Genomic DNA, 18,067 nt, shown 5'->3' on the forward strand with positions numbered 1-18,067 from the left:
CTGTGTTTGCTAAGATACACTCTGATGTATTCATTGAAAGGAGACAGAAATGGATGGGTGTGTAGCTGCCACACATATGGCAGAAGGAGCTTATTCGCTTATTCAGTCCAATAGCAACTTGAATGCTCTGTGTATTAGTGGGTGTTGAGTGTGTCTAGCCAGCATTGAGCCCACCCACTTGGTGATATAGGTGGCAAGATATTGGTGCCTTTATTTGAGGCTGCTGATATAGATTTGATGGTAGCTGTGCTGTTTTTTTATGACTTTTCTTTTAATTCTGCTGGTTGTGGTACAGACTGTGGGTTCAATACTTTTTTTTAATTGATGTGATCCAACAAATTGTTATAGTTACTGTCCACCCGCTCCAAAGCACATGACAGATTCAACTCTTCCTCCTCCTGTTGGAACTGTCACATACATATCAACTGTCTCCTTGGATGCTGCTACATACAGTACCATATGCAAATTTATATTTGGGGCATTTCATTTGTTTTGTCTGCTGTTGTCCTCGGGGGGCTATCTTCTATAAGGAAACTTAGTAAAATGTACGTCACACACATCACAACATAGCATTAATAAAAAAATGCCAGCATATGCTTTCAAAAGACAAAATACCCATTCCTCTATAGGAACACTATAGGAATATAGAATTCAAAAACATATTTTTCTTCAAAACTAGTTGAGTTAATAAAGTGCAGGAACTTTGCAGAGGTAGCACTATATAAAACAGACTGGGCAAAGCATTAGAAATAGGTTTGATTTTGGGTGGCCCTGAGGGAAAATGACACTAAGGGGCCTATTTCTCATGCTGTGTAAAACATTGGAAAAAAACAATGCACACATAAGGAAATTAAATTGTCTTTTGCTTTATTCTTGCATGCAATACATCTGGATTCTTGAACATGAATAAGTACATCTTAGATTAATCTGTGGTGGTAGATGCAACGTGTACCAATGTTTAAACCAACAAGATTGTTCGAATACTGAAAACAAAGATAAAACAAGATCACTAGAGATTAATATTGCATATCTTTATATTTTTTAACATGGCATAATTAGCAATGAGACTAGGTTAGCTAAAAGTCCTGCATCTCCAGTTGTGCATTGCTGTTGGGCAAGGGCAGCTGTCATTGCATGCAATGAGTGCTACTGGGACATTTGTCAGAAGAAGATCTACAGTGAATAATGTACCCCCTATTGTATAATATAGGGCTATTATAAGTCACAGAAGACTTCCATGACCCTATGAAAGCACAAGGCGGAAGGTTATGTAATGTCCTCATATTGTACAGGGGGTGCATTATTTATTATAATATTCAAGTTTCAGTGAGAATGTCTGCCTATATAATTCACAATACTTAGCAATCCTATGATCGTATATATATATATATATATATATATATATATATATATATATATATATATATATATATATATATATATATATATATATATATACACATACACTCACATATATACATTAATACATTTTAGAATAGAAACATGTGATATTGTTTTCCTGAACTGTTATAGCACAAAATTAATTTTAATGCACAAGTAATAAAATACAGAGTTGGAACTCTAAGATGTATACCTTGGAAGATGTGCATGTTGTTGGACTTAGCCCATAACTAACCCATAGCAATCAATCAGAAGGTTACATATTGGTTGCTATGGTTTACTGCTCCTGTGCAAACTTAATGCCTTTTATTACATGTGGGGGTTAGAGTTTCTGTTTGTGTAGAAGAATTTCAAACCTAGGAGCAAGGTACATGTCTCTGAAACATACAATGCAGTGTCAGAATTTCATTTGGAGATTCTGATGGCTTAAAATAACATCAACTTAGTTATGATTAGTTCTGTATATGTCCAATGCAATGGAAATTTTAACAGTAATGAATGTTATGTATAAAAAAAAATACATGTTTTACCTTTTGCCAGAATGTAAAAGATCAAAACCTTCATTGATTTTATCTAACGGTAACCGATGTGTCACCAACTTTTCCAGGTCAAATTTCTTCGCCATAGAATCTAAAACCAGTTGTGGAACAGAACTCTTACTCTTCCAGCCTAGAAAATAGAGAGCGAGAAAATAATAGGTTTCCTTTTTATTGAATATATAGAAAAAAAAAGCAAACAGTTGTAAAAGCATAATCAACAAAGACAAAAACTAAACTGTCAATACAAAATACATTTCTGGACAAGTAAAATTATAGTATGGAGTTTTAAATAACATATTAATGCATACTTAATGGCAGAAATACTAGAAATAAGGTGAAAACTGTCATTATCAATGACACATATATATAGTTATAATTTATAACATGCTGGTGTGGTACAATATATTAATAAAATAGGCATATAGAATTACAGTAGGATTTGAGGCCCCTGCTCACAACAAGATCTACATCTATAGATCTACAAGCTAAAGAATAGTATGGAATACAATTATCCTATTGCATATTCTCCACTTACATGAAAAGAAGTACTAATATACAACATACTGCACACATTTTGCTGAAACCTACAAGGGAGGTTCTCTAACCCAAAGTCTCTCTAAGACCATCTACGGTTCCTAGTTATTTAGAATGATGTACTCACTTAAGTTCTGGTTCTAATGGTATCATTAATTGGTCAACAATATGGAAGAGCAAGGTAGGAAAAATTGGAGAGGAGGATATTTGATTGTTTTGCTAGTGTTTGGAAGGAGATTAATCGGGCTGCAGTTTATCTATTTTGTATATTTATGACTCAGAATGAACTCTTAAATGGGTGCTCATATCCTTATTTTTCGCATTAGGTATTTTCTAAGCTTAAGGGCTCCAATGACTTCTTTGGAGCCCTTATTTACATTATATCATTTTATATTGTACAATACACAAACATAATTGTAATAATTATAATATATAGCAATATATATAGCTATATATATATATATATATATATATATATATCTTATATTTAAGTATTACATTTTTTTTAAATATAATCATCATTTTACTTTCCATGCTCAGAGAGGAGCAAAGAATGAATTGCAGTAACAGACCATCTTACAATTAAAAACAAAGTTGGGTTAATTTTCATAGAAATGGGGGGCTTATTATGGATATATCAACATATACAATGTCAATGTAATTTTTTTTTAAATAACAGAACATAAGAGGAAATAGCATTTCACCATGAGAGCCACAAGGATGTCATGGTTATAGAATTCACTGCTAACAGAGGCAGTAATGATTTAACTGGCTTACAGAACTGTTTAAGACAACCTAGAGAACAACTCAAGTGCTACTGGTTATCGTGTAATCAATGAAAAGCAGACTGATCTTTTATTAATATTACAGTAACTACTGCCTTTGGGTTAGTAAAGACCAGAAGATATTTTCAGATCTTTTCAGTTCTAGTATTTCATGTTTTAATAGGTTATGAGCTGTGCTTTATTATCCTTCTTTTTGCAATTGGCTTTGACTTTTTTTTTTTCATTTCTATCAGATCAGAAATGAACATTGAAAATTGAAAACAGAAGATGAAAATTGACTATACCTCCAAAGACAGAACCTTTCAGTGTGCGCCCAGTCAGCAGGATCATTGGATCAAAGGTAATGGTTGCTTCTTTTGCAGACACTCCAACTATAACTGTGGTGCCGTATGCAAAGTGACTTGAATTTAGGGCAGCTAACTGGGAAATGAATCACAGAGTAGATTACAGAAATACCTACCTGTATTTTTTTAAAGTCATTTCATATATATGTGTATAATTACAAAAATAAACGAAAAGATGTACTGAAGAAACTTTAATAACCAACGCATACCTGGTTGGGTTATTCTCCAAATAGACCTTGTTTGCTTTGTGTTTATTAATACACAGGGGACCGTTCATATTGCTAAGTTTGCCAAAGTAAAATGGCATTTCATCTACAGATTAATGTTCAGTTCCGCCACCAAGATGTATTTGCTTAAAATGGAGTCTATGGGAGATGACCTTCCCATATTCAGGGCTTTCTGCATAGAGGGTTTCTAGATAATCTAATCTATCTGTATTACACAAAGTAGCAACCAGTTATATTCGTGAGGAGAGTTGGTAATTGAGTATAGATGTGAGTAAGTCCCTTCTCTGGCACTAATGCAATTTTCAGTGGGTTCTATAAAAATGGGTAGGTTGTAGATCTCTTCCTCCTGAATAATATAATAATCAGCAGCACAAACTCTGCAGAATAATTGATTGTTAGTGTAAAATATTCATTGTCTGTAATTGTTTATTGATCTACTGAAAAAAAATAGTTTTGGGGGTTAGCACCTCTACCACAGTGCCATTGATGTGTGCAAACAATACTGTAGCTTGATTCTTGATCATTTTTTTTTTAAATGCCCAACAACTGATAATTAGAATTTGTTTTTAATGCTAGTATTAAAAAAAAAAAATGAGGATTTGGGATTAAGTTTAGCTACATACCATGGTCTCAATGTGGCCAACACATTCAAATGCATAGTCTACACCACCTCCAGTCTGCTCCACAATCACTTGTGCTACTGGTTTATCATAATCCTTGGGGTTTATGCATTCAGTAGCTCCTAGTTCCTTTGCTTTGTCAAATTTGTCAGGATTGACATCTACTCCAATGATGCGACCAGCCCCAGCTATCTTACATCCCATAATGACAGCAAGCCCAATACCTCCTAAACCAAATATGACACACGTCGATCCTGGGTGCACCTGTACAAAAACATGGAATTATATAAATTAAATAAAAGATTTGTTTACATTCACAGCTTTGCACTTTTTCAGTTCTTATATATCCTAGTTATTGCCTTGCATCCAAAACTGCACTGCATTCTCAAAGCAAGGAATTATAATGAATATTTAAATAGGCAAAATTGCGCTTTCATTACTTGAGCCAATGCTCTTTTTATACAAGACAGTTATTTATTTACTTTTGCCAACACTGATGCTGCCTAGAGTTCCACCGTTTGTAATCCACAATAACCCCTGACATTCTTCTCAATTAAGAAGGCTCCAATGCAATTTCATTAGGTGTATAACTAGCATTATAATATTACACCTCATTTCCAATTTGAAACCCAGGCCCACAATTTTATTTAGTCTTAAACAAAACCAAATTTGAACCCCTAAAGAAGAACGAAACCACAAATCACTGTTGGGTGACAGTCTCTACCCTCCTACCCCAGACTGGCACTCCTCTGCTTTAATATGCATCAGCTCAGTGTACTTTAGTGTGGAGTGTGCTGCCAGCATCTTAATGTCTTCTCCAAAGTATCATCTGCACTAAGCAGCAAGATGGTAACAAGCTCTGCGGCATTGTATATTGGATATTGAGTCTCGTGAATGAAGGTTATAGGGCCTGAGCACCTGGACCAGATACCTTTGGTTGAGCTCTATTTGATTGCTGTCCAAGTGGATGGCAAGAGAAGTCTTGCCTTCTCCTTGCCTTATTATCATGATTTTAAAAGGCTTTATTATAGCTTGTTTTAACTACACGAATGTTATGATTCATTGCGTGTAGAGCTCCATTTATTAGGACAAAAAAGAGAACAGCCTAACATGTTTTGTGCCTAATGGGGCACATTCTCATAGGTAGCCTTAAATTAACTTAAATGACTTGTGCTAAGTAAATTGAATGCCTATTGATACAGCCTGCATTGATTTGGCAGCAGTGACACTGCTGAAACTGTGCATAACAACTTGCATAGGCTCTAACTAACAGATTTTATTTGGAAAAACAATGCATCGTGGACACAAAATAGCCTATCTGCACACAATAACTGCACTTTTCACATTGCACTTGCTAGAATAAGCTCTATAATTGAACTTTTTCCTACAAGGAACTGGTTTTGTCTTCTGTTACTCATAGTTTAAGATATTACTACTGTAGCCCCTAACATCAAAATGGGCTACCCAAGTTTGGAGAGTTTAAACCGAATGTTATGGAGGCTGAGAATGCCACTACTATAACTAGTACTTCTTTACTCATTTAAAAGCTGTAAAATGTTTAATTGCAAGCAAGTTGGCCAGAGTTGCTGATTTAAGCAGTTTATTTAATATTTACAAAATGACAAGGACAAGAGTACCAAGAGTATAACTACCAAAGGTCCAAGATACCCCATGGCACAATACTGCCCCCCATGTCACTCCCTGTCACGTGATATTTCAAACCATGTAGCTGATAGGAGCAGCTCTAAGTGCAAGCACAGATAACCACAATAGATATTTACCTTTGCAGTATTTAATGCAGACCCATAACCAGTGGAGAAACCACATCCAATGAGACAGGTATTTTCCAGAGATGCCCCGCCATCGATCTTAGTGACTGCCATTTCATCAACTACAGTGTATTCAGTAAAGGTGCTGGTGTTCAGGAAGTGGTAGATTTGCTTCCCTTTGCAGGTAAATCTGCTGGTGCCATCAGACATAACTCCAACCGATTTTGTCAGTCTGTTATGATACAAACATTTGAAACGAAGTTGAGGAAGGATTAAATTAAAGTGATAGCAAAAATAAAATACAAGGGCTCAAATAAGAATACTGTTGACAACAATTTATTTAAATTAACATTTACATGTGTAATCCTGTAATGTCACTTTATAATATGCTATAGATAACTCTGATAACTACTTCACTGGAAAATTTAGATATCTGCTACTCTAAGGGGCAGATTTACTAAGCTCGAGTGAAGAATTCGAATGAAAAAAATTTGAATTTCGAAGTATTTTTTTGGGTACTCCGAACATTGAATTGGTCAAAATCGATTGAATCGAATGATTCGAAAGATTCGAAATAAAAATCACTCGACTATTCGATAATCGAAGTACTGTCTCTTTAAAAAAAACTTTGACTTAGCCTATGGGGACCTTCCCCAGCACTTTTCTCAGCTTTTTTTGATCGAATAAAAATCCTTCGATCGATTGCTTAAAATCGTTCGAATCCTTTGAGGTTTAGGCCCATGGCTCATCAGGTAGAAATGCCTTTACTGTTCAGGCTGCCTCTTATTAAATTTAATTAATTTTTGCCTTGAAATTTGTACATGTGTGGGGGGTCAGCAGTCTAGAATTACACAGCCCTTTAAGCCTTCTATTGCTCATATGTAATGCACAGGACTCCCTGTGCATCTTTGCATGTTATTTTAACACATACACAATCTAAGGCATTTTTCAGTAGACACAATTATGCTTAATTACAGGGTCAATATTTTGCACTTAGCCCCTGTTAATAAATGAGGCCCTATGTCCTTTTCTTTGCTTCACTGTACGTGCCCAGTTTCCTATATTTTCTTCCTGTACCATATTCCCCTACAATCCCATCAGCATTCCTCCAACCCCCACTTTTTTTAGTGAGTTTACCTAATCATAAGGGGAGTTCTGTAAATATTCAGCAGGTAAGAATAATGAAAACAAAAGAATAATGATGGAAGCGGGGTATTAACAGAAATTTTAATCTCCCAATGTGCTGTCATACCACCAATCCAGGCCCCTCAAGGGGCAGCCCCATAGTCTTGGAAGCATTGGTCTAGAAATGTTTTCATTACAGACAGAACCAACTTTGTGATGCATCCTGTATACCTTGGTTTTCCTTGAATACCACTCCTCAGGAGTAGACACTTGTGTTGTGCAAAATACTTCACAGAAGAATGTGTGGTGGTGGTGTTTGCATCCTCAAAATATAATCTGTTCTTTCAAAATAAGGAATCAAGTTCCTGTTACAGTCACTAATAGTGAGCTAAGTCAGCAGTGGTGTAACTATAGAGAAATCAAAACCTGTGGTCGCAGGGGAGCCTGGGTAACAGGGAAGTATGGACGGCAGGGGTCTGATTCCTCCATAAAATTATACTGCAGCTAGAATTTCTGCATTCGAGGCAGGTGCATGGGCACACATACACACACTATGCAGGGTGGCAGTGGTTGGATGTGCTAGGCTCCGTGAAGCACCGTAGTAAGCTCCACCTGGCAGGCAGAAAGGGCAATCGGCCAACCAGCATGCAGCAAGTGTGTTGCTAAGCCCCCTGAAATTTTTTGTGTAAACTTCACATCCCACAACTACCAGGATGTGGTTCCTGTGAGGTACATAATTAAATTTACCAGTGCGCAGATAACCCCACAATGGATAAAAACCAAACCAAACGAAAACATGTTTTAATTTTGCTGTTTGTCTTATTTAGGTAAAGAAATAAATTGGGAAAATTTGATCAGCACAAGCCCTCATCACTTCATTTCCAAAGCTGAATGCAGTGTGCAAAAAGTGCAAGAATGGCCTCAGTTGGCCATTTTTTGCACTTTGCAAGCTGTTTGACATGTGTGGCCTGGCCTTTGGATCCAGTCTTAAAGGGATACTGTCATGGGAAAAAAATTTTTTTTCAAAATGAATCATTTAATAGTGCTGCTCCAGCAGAATTCTGCACTGAAATCCATTTCTCAAAAGAGCAAACTGAATATTTTATATTCAATTTTGAAATCTGACATGGGGCTAGACATTTTGTCAATTTCCCATCTGCCCCAAGTCATGTGACTTGTGCTCTGATAAACTTCAATCACTCTTTACTGCTGTACTGCAAGTTGGAGTGATTTCACCCCCCTCCCTTGTCCCCCCCAGCAGCCAAACAAAAGAACAATGGGAACGTAACCAGATAACAGCTGCCTATCACAAGATAACAGCTGTCTGGTAGATCTGAGAACAACACTCAATAGTAAAAACCCATGTCCCACTGAGACACATACAGTTACATTGAGAAGGAAAAACAGCAGCCTGCCAGAAAGCATTTCTCTCCTAAAGTGCAGGCACAAGTCACATGACCAGGGGCAGCTGGGAAAATGTCTAGCCCCATGTCATATTTCAAAATTGAATATAAAAAATTCTGTTTGCTCTTTTGAGAAATGGATTTCAGTGCTGAATTCTGCTGGAGCAGCACTATTAACTGATTCATTTTTTTTAAAAAAAAAATTTTCCCATGATAGTATCCGTTTAACTATGTTAGTGCAGGATCCACGAAAGGGAAGCCAATGTTACTGGTGCTCTGTGTTTAAACCTCCTTCACAGTGTGGGCTTATGGGTGACCCCTATTGGTGGGAGTGTGAATATATAAGTCAACTATAAAACAAGACTAGGCTGGTGCACACAGACATATATTCATGTAAGTGTGACCTCATATTTACTGGGGTCACACTATGAAAATTTCCAGGTAAATCTCCACGCTAGGTTTGTGGAATTCAGTGACACTTAAAGGAGAAGGAAACCCAGTGGGCGCAAAATCCCTCCCCTGTGTTGCTTCCCCTCCCTCCTCCCCCCTGGCCTACCAGTCCCGCTGGGCAAATGCCCCTAACTTGTTACTTACCCTTCTGCGCAGGTCCACTCCACAGAGTTCACAGACGCCATTTTCTTCCACGCGATCTTCTTCCTGCTTTGACTGGCATTTTGGCGCACGCACAGTAGGAGCATTTCGCCGGTACGGATATACTGCGCATGCGCCAAAAATCGAAAAACTTTGTGACTTTTGGCACATGCGCAGTAGATCCGTACCGGCGAAATGCTCCTACTGCACATGCGCCGGTCAAAGCATTTTGGCGCACGCACAGTAGGAGCATTTCGCCGGTACGGATATACTGCGCATGCGCCAAAAATCGAAAAACTTTGTGACTTTTGGCACATGCGCAGTAGATCCGTACCGGCGAAATGCTCCTACTGCACATGCGCCGGTCAAAGCAGGAAGAAGACAGCTTGGAAGAAGATGGCGTCTGTGAACTCCGTAGACTGGACCTATGCAGAAGGGTAAGTAACAAGTCAGGGGCATTTGCCCAGCGGGACAGGTAGGCCAGGGGGGAGGAGGGAGGGGAAGCAACACAGGGGAGGGGGGGAGGGTTTTTGCGCCCACTGGGTTTCCTTCTCCTATAAGTGAGAACGGTACCAAAAGTGAGTGGTTTGAAAAACCATAGTACTGGTGCTTACTTGGTTGCAATGCAGATATTGCTCCTTGGATCTTTGCAACACATACACTGTTCACACTGAGGTGCAAAAAGTGGGATGACTCTGTCCCCTAGAGAAAGAAAACATATCATAATACATATAAAGTAAAATGATTTCAGGATCTAAAGTAGAGCAACAGTCTGCACATTTTTATATTATTTTGATAATATTTGGACATTTTTAAGTTTCAGACCTCACGTAATGCATTCAAGTCAATGGGGAAAATTCAAGAGGCAAGCAAGTTCAGGCAAAAGTTGCTCTATAAAAAATATATAAAAAGCTGCGATGGATGATCCCTGTATTTTCCATAGCACTTTCAGAGTTACAGTAGATTTGTTTGCAGAGCCATTTTATAAGCAGTGATGTGTTACGTATTTGAAGACCATTTTTTTACACAGTATAATAAATAGGCCCCTCTGTGTGCTACAAAGCATTGGTAGGAAGCATTTCTAGTACAAGTGTCCAAAGCTTGGTTTGTGTAAAAACAAATGCTCTGAAAGGCTACAAATGTATTATTATTATTACTACTTTTTATTACTCATCTTTCTATTCATGCCCTCTCCTATTCATATTCCAGTCTCTTATTCAAATCAATGCATGGTTGCTAGGGTAATTTGGATGTTAGCAAACTGAAATTGCAAATTGCAAACTGGAGAGCTGCTTAATAAAAAGCTAAAAAAAAATGAAAAACAATTGCAAATGGTCTCAGAATATCAATCTCTACATCATACTAAACGTAAACTCAATGGTGAACAACCCCTTTAACATACTAAGGTATGTATATATGTATATATATATACATATATATGTATACTGTACAACAAAACAATAAATTAGTAACAAACAAGGGGTCATTGAAATAAAAAGTAACAATAAGTACATTATTAGAAATACAATTCACATAAATATAAAATATAATTACAATACAGATTAAGTGCTCAGTGTCCAGGAGACAAAAGGCTAGAGGACCCTATTTTGATAGACAGGCTGGGTAAAGCGTGGCCTTTTTAAGAATAGGCATTACACAGTCCTCTTTGAAAGGAGAAGGGAAGGTTCCAGAAGCTAGAAAAGAATTGAAGATGTGAGTAAGTAGTGGTGTATGCTCTGCAACACGGTGTTTGAGCAGAGAAGAGGGCATAGGGTCAATGGGGCAAGTTGTGAGTAGGGAGACTTCAGACATTGCTAAGGTGAACTACTTCACAAATCACAAATAAGTGAATGTATTGTAACCCTTTCTTGGCACTAATATCCAGGGCCACACTGGGGCGCTAACAGTATAGATCCCAAGCCTCCGCTAATTGGGAGATTTGTGGGGTTTGGATAAGTTAAAGGTGTTGTTCACCTTTCAATTAACTTTTAGTATAACATACAGAGTGATATTCTGAGACAATTTGCAATTGTTTTTTATTTTTTGTGGTTTTTGAGTTATTTAGCTTTGTATTCAGCAGCTCTACGGTATGCAATACTAGCATTCTGGTTGCAAGGTTTCAAATTACCTTAGCAACCATGCACTGATATGAATATGAGACTGGAATATGAATAGGAGAGGTCTGAATAGAAAGACGAGTAATAAAAATTAGCAATAACAATACATTTGTAGCTTTAAAGAGCATTTGTTCTTTAGATGGGATCAGTGACCTCCATTTGAAAGCTGTCAAAAGGTCTAAAAAAGAAAAAATGAAGGCCAATTAAAAAGTTGCTTAGAATTAGCCTTTCTATAACATACTAACAGTTAACTTAAAGGTAAACAACCCTTTAAGTGCCTCCACCTAGGGCTAGAACCAGATATTGGTGGGCTTACAACTCCCTGGGAACTGCAGTAGCAGTGATAACTGTACACAATGTCATACATAATAAACCACACACTATTTAGAAACTGTAATACAGTATATTGCAATAAGAACAGTGAAATAACAATAACACAATTAATGTTAGGCAATATAATAATGATCAACCCTTGTATGAAAATGTTCGTTGTCACTTTCATAATGGTGAGTGTGCACACTATGGTATTCAAAGATAAATAAGTAATCCCAAAGTTGTGTGAGCAGAGTTATGTTTTGCAAAACCAAATTGATGCACCCCGGGGTGTGTAAAGCAAAGGTCTCACCAAATCCCAGTAATTGTGAAAGGAAATTAAGTCTGTGAGGCAGAGAAAATGCAGGGAAGCAGTCTGGCAGCTTTGACCACACTGAGCTTGAAATGCAGGTGTTACAGAGGCTGATGGGAAATCCACAGACCAGATCCGGTGTACGCACTGGCAACTCACTACAGAGCTGAAGTCCTAACTATCCTACAGGGATTACTACCCTAGCAATAGCTCAGGCCTGCTGCACTAGTCCCATTCAATATGAAGGCTTAATGGGAAGGGTTAACTCGCTCCCTGTGCTCTGACTATGGGGTTTCCTATATGGGTGACAACCCTTAGCTCCCTACTAGGGTTGCCACCTGACCGGTTTTGACCTGATTTTTTGAAGGGCTGCCCAGGTCAAAACTGCCTGCCCTGTTTTCCAAATTCGGAAAACTGGACGGGATTCCTTGAGATTGATGTCACAGCCCCTCCCTCTATATCATGGCCCCCCACACAATGTCACTACCCCGCCTCCCCATCCAGAGGAAAGGTTGCAACCCTACTACCAACTCAAATATATTAGCAGGAACATTCACAGGAGAGAAGGAGGAATCACAGGCTGATTCTCAGTATTTCTGTGCAGAGTCCATGCTTTTCTTGTTGCTGAAAAGGTCTGCCTTACTTTCATTTTGGCTCTAAAACCTCAGAAGCAAAGCCTTCTTCCTGATTGGCCAGGCTGTGGCTGAAAACTGTCTCACTGCACTACAAGCAGCCATGTTTTTGGCTGTCCCAGATTTAAAGACATGGGGCTATGCATTTAGGCAAAGGTTAAACAACACTTCCCTACAGTATGATGAGTGTAGATGTACATTTAGGGTTGAATATACTGATAAATATTGTATAATATGTTCAAAATTAAATTATACTACTGGCTTTTCTGTTGCCTTCTGCCTTCAAGGTTCCTTGTAGGATTTAACATTCACAGTAACAGAGTAAAGAATTTAAAAAGAGGATGTGTTATTTTGTGGTGCATTTAAAAAAACGTTTTTCACATACCTGGCTTAAGGTTCTTAACACTTTCTCCAGTGCTTTCCACAATGCCAACAGCTTCATGGCCAAGAATTATTGGGAATTTTACTTGACTCAGTTTCCCCTCAACTGCATGATCATCTGACCGGCAAATACCAGTAGCAATAATCTATAATATAAAACACATATCATATACTTACTATAAGAGATATATTGCCCCTTTAAAAATATTTTGAAGACATTTTATTGAAACTGTTGGATCAAAGCATCCCCAAACACAGCTTTAGAATAAGTCAAACAATCTACTAACTAATGACTAGGAATGGGTGCCCAGAGCAGTCCTGCAGCAAAATGGAATGAATGTATATTGGAAAGTTGCTTAAAAATACAATTTCACTGTACAAAAAGGCATCTTTTGAGTCCATTTAAAACAGTTTTAGTGAAGTGCTGCATTTTTGCCATATTGTTATCTCAAAAGAAATACCATATCTTTCTGTGTTCCAGCATTATAAAAATACAGTGGTGTAATTAATGTCACAATGCTTATCGGAGGTCAAATTACTCATAGCATTCAATCATATGGTTCAATTTTATTTTTACACAATTAATGCTCTACTTCCATGTGTAAGAGAGTAGTGAGAATCTTCATAAGGAGGATCATGGAATCTAAGTGATTAAAGAGCAGGCAACTTCAGGCAACCTTTGCTATGAGAAACCTGACTATTCTGAGAACAGCTTAAGTTGTGTCTAATATGATAAATTGAGTATGAATACTTTAACAAAGTCATAGTGGCAAATGAGAGTTCTGAACCACAAAAATTAGAAACATGTGTATCAATGCAGCCACCAAAGGATTGTTCAGAAATTAGATTTGAATCTGAATAAAAGGGTTGTATAAACGTTTTGAGAACCAGATAAGAGCCAAAAATGCCAGCAGTGTCTTGCAGAAAAGAAGCTAAACATATTTTAGATGTATTGTTTTTTTGTGATACATTTACACTGTCACTATATATTATGTGCTCTATATACTGTATATAGCAGTATACATAGAGGCTTACCTTTATGCGGACTTCCTGGGCTTTTGGGGGGGCCACTTCAACTTCCTCGATAGAGAAGGGTGCACCTTTTTCCCATGTAACAGCTGCTTTGCATTTTATCACCTTTAAAAAGAAAGTAATATTGCATTGTGCTGTTTCGCAATATGATGTATGTTTACTGTGATATTGCTGCATTTCTGCAATGACTTAAAAGATCCATAATTATACATTACCCTTTATAGTGTGTGTTGGTAAGGTGTGGTACACCACATAGGTTTCTAATAATATACCTCCAAAAGGAGCAGATGTTTTTCCCTGGACAAGCTGCATTTTATATACTGAATGGGTTGTGTGAGCCAGATGCAAATATGAGGCCTTCTCCATCGATGTGTAAATATGTCTGTAAATAGTGCTACCCATAAATACTCCTTGCAAATCTGCTTGGTTTCATATAAACGAGGGCAAGTTGTTTTCTTGTTTTTTGCACATTTGTCAAGAAAATGTATGTGATAAAAAGAGAAAGAAGTATCTCTCTCTGTCTCTATCAGTGGCGTAACTAGAGTGTGCCGGGCCCCCCTGCACTCCAATCCCCATCCTCCCACCCACTTCCTGTCCCACCTCCACCCCACCCACATCCTGCCTCCGCCCAAATTGCGTTCCCCCTCCTCGCCAGAGGTAGAGCAGCTGGGAAGAAGGTTTTTTTTTTATTAGCTATAGAGAAAGCAGGGTCTGCTTCCTCTGTATTTACTCGTGTTCCTTGTATTCCGATGGGTTCCCACTCCGAGTCGCAACCCCCCCCGCTGGCCCACAAGGGTGTGCGCGCATGCGCACCTTCTATTTGTCGTGACTTGCAGCAAGAGGAGCAGCGCAGGGAACAGGACTGGGCCAGCGGGGCCCTCAAGAGCTGGGGGCCCACCGGGTTCTTCCCCGGTGCCCTGCTGGCCCAGTCTGACCCTGTATATATACATATATACCCAGAAAGCTCTGAAATATAGGATGGCCATCAACTATACTTTACATTTTGATCAATAATTCACATTTTTAAAAATTATTTCCTTTTTCCTCTGTAACAATAAAACAGTACCTTAGTTGTCCCAGCTAAGATATAATTAATCCTTATTGGAGGCAAAACAAGCCCATTGGGTTTAATGTTTAAATGATTTTTAAGCAGAGTTATGGACTAGTGTTCCAGGTTATGAAAGAAAAACCTTATCCCAGGTCCAGAGCATTCTGGATAACAGGTCCCATACCCAGCACCGTTTCTACACCAGGAGCCGCCTGAGGGGGCTCCTGCAATGTGCCCCTCCTCTCCCCACCCAGCGCTTACCTTTCCTACAAAGGAGGGTGTCCAGGGTGTGACTAGTGTAGAGAGTGCAATTGGAAGGATCAGAATTCTCACAACCAAAGTGAATTTGACTGACTGTTGGGTTCACTTTAGGATAACTAGTATGATTGTAATGCAGGGTTACGCATTGTAGTCGCAGATCAAATCAGTAGCACTTCCTCTAGGCTTTAATTACCCTTGGAGCACAACCCAAACCACAGCTTCCCTGTATTTCAGTAGCTTATCAGAGTTATTCTACAGCAGGCCAAACATACTTGTGATGTTTGCTCATTTAATAGTAGTGTTAGGCCTTTATAATGTGCTGGTCTTGGAAATCTATCCCCTAGCAAAGAAAAGCTACAAGAGAGGTAGCCCTCTAGGGCCAATGCACCAGTACCAGCAGTTATTTTCTTTTCTACCCTCCCCCCTTTATATTGGCATTTAGTGTTATGTAAATTCTTCTGCTGAAGGCAAGCTGCAGGGAGTTAGATCCCACCAAAATAGCCCACAAATGGTTTATATGTCCTACATATCAGTCAAAATGGTATTTGTGAAAAATCTGATTTTCCCCTATAGATATAGGATCTGGAGAGCCATATGAAGAAATACAGCAATGCCATTCCTAGGATTGCCACCTTCTTTCTGTTTATAATGTCTCATGCTGGGCAGCAAATCAGTCATTGGAATAATCCCTGTTAATGCTACCTGATGTAATTATATTAATTATTGATTTACAGAAAATAGAGAAGTTCATGTTATGTGTGTATCTTCTTTTATTTAGAAAAAATATAGAGGACATAAGGCAAGAACAATCTGCAAAATGCCTGCACAGAAGAAATTCATATTCAAATAAATGATACTCACTTACCTTTCCAGCTGTATCCATTCTCTGTGTTTATGCAAACAAGTGAAGTGAACTGAAGTGCAACGCAGTTTCTGAGGGTGATTTGTTGGATCCCAACACACAAAGTAGATATATACTCATTCATACGCCCAAGTTAATCATTCCTAAAGAGTAATGCACTTGAGCCAAATGAGCAGAGTTCAATGAGCCTTTGAACTATTTAAACTACTTTTCTAAAAAAGCAGACAATATAAAATGTTCTCGTCCTTCACTTTTTCCATACTATGATTATTAACTAGATAATATGGGAATGCAATATAACCATCTCTTGAACCTACAGTATAAACAAAACAACTCTAACAGGGCAATGTACAAGCCACCATTAGTTCAAATGTTCTTGTGCAATATGGTCTTCAATCATTAATATCCCATTGTACCTATGCTAAAGAGGAACTATCGCGAAAATGAAAATTTAATATAAGTTTCAGCATACTGAAATAAGAAAATTTCTAAATAAAATCAATTGAAAATTCTGTACTGTTTTCTGGAATAATAATTTCATCTTCACTATTTCTCTCTTAGCATTTGTTTCTCTTCATTCTGTCTTTATTCAAGAGTTGGGTGTCAGATATTCATTGACGGTTAGATCCAATATACAGTATCTTATAGGGGGGCACTTTTTGCCTAAAAGATGTACAGTATTAGAGCTCACTTCATTAAAATCCCTTCACCAGAAATCCAGTCTACTATTTTGTTAGTACTGGAATTGGTTATTTGACCATGCCATTGAATCCAAAGTCAGGTTTAGCGAGCTGGTTTGATGCATACAAAATGTTGTTTGCACTGTTTGATATCAGAACACCAAGGAAATTAATGTGTTTTGGTCCTTCTAAGCTACACTGATATTATACAATTAATAATTTCACTTAGAATACCCATTGCAAAAAGTAAAATGAGTAAATGTAAACAAAGCTAAGGTCACATACGCCCCATTGTGATAGAGCTAATTGTTAGTATTGCCCAATAAAAAAATAATTTCTGCAAACTATTAATTCTAACAATTACACCACAAAGGCATTGTGACCTTTAAACAGAATACCACTTTGAGATATGAGGCTTCATTTTCTAAAGGGGGAAAAATATTCCACAATGTTTTCCCCATCCGATAATGCACTGTTTTTCCCAGAATACCAGCACTGGTATGCACACTAGGCATATCCAATAACACAGGCCCAAATCGTACACTCATTTGTAAAGTTGGGTCTGTGACATGAATGGTCCCACTTAGATGGGTCATGGCTGTTAACTTACACATCCACCAACTGAATGTAGTTTAGTTGGAGCCAAATAAAAATTTTAGTTTACAAATGAAACTGTGGACTTTATACCTGGGCAATATAAGTGCAAATTATGCATTAGGCCTTATGCCTAAACTACAGTTTTCAAAATACTAAGTCCTATTTTTAATGTTTTTTTTCTAATTATTCTAGGAAATATGCTTTTTCTTTCTTGAAGGCAGAGAAGAAATATGCTGAGCAAGTAAGATTTGTAGTTTTCTGTGCCCATTGCTTGTGTTTTCAAAAGAGATAACGTATAGGTTAATAAATAACCAAAGATAGCAACAGAATATCATGTGTGCATGGTAGTGACATGGAGAGGTGTTAAGTAAAAAAAATAGTATGCCCCTTGGATTGAAAGTTTTTCTAAAAGCAGAACTAAGACTCAACAATTAATTTGTCTATATATGATACATTCTATGGTTAAGGTTTCTATAGTAGCCCAAGGCCACCAC

At 37.8% G+C, this 18,067-nt stretch overlaps 1 protein-coding gene across 1 annotated transcript; it reads right to left on the reverse strand.

The window, feature by feature from the left end:
• Positions 1–846: 846 nt before the first annotated feature.
• Positions 847–16,368, reverse strand: adh1c.S (alcohol dehydrogenase 1C (class I), gamma polypeptide S homeolog). The gene is given in 9 exon segments (NM_001090095.1): positions 847–983; positions 1,932–2,070; positions 3,544–3,679; positions 4,454–4,714; positions 6,232–6,451; positions 9,953–10,040; positions 13,098–13,239; positions 14,129–14,230; positions 16,300–16,368. Coding segments are annotated over 9 exon segments (1,131 nt in total). The 5' UTR covers positions 16,318–16,368; the 3' UTR covers positions 847–958.
• Positions 16,369–18,067: the final 1,699 nt, after the last annotated feature.

This window comes from Xenopus laevis, chromosome 1S (assembly GCF_017654675.1).
Source record: "Xenopus laevis strain J_2021 chromosome 1S, Xenopus_laevis_v10.1, whole genome shotgun sequence".
Taxonomy (NCBI): domain Eukaryota; kingdom Metazoa; phylum Chordata; class Amphibia; order Anura; family Pipidae; genus Xenopus; species Xenopus laevis.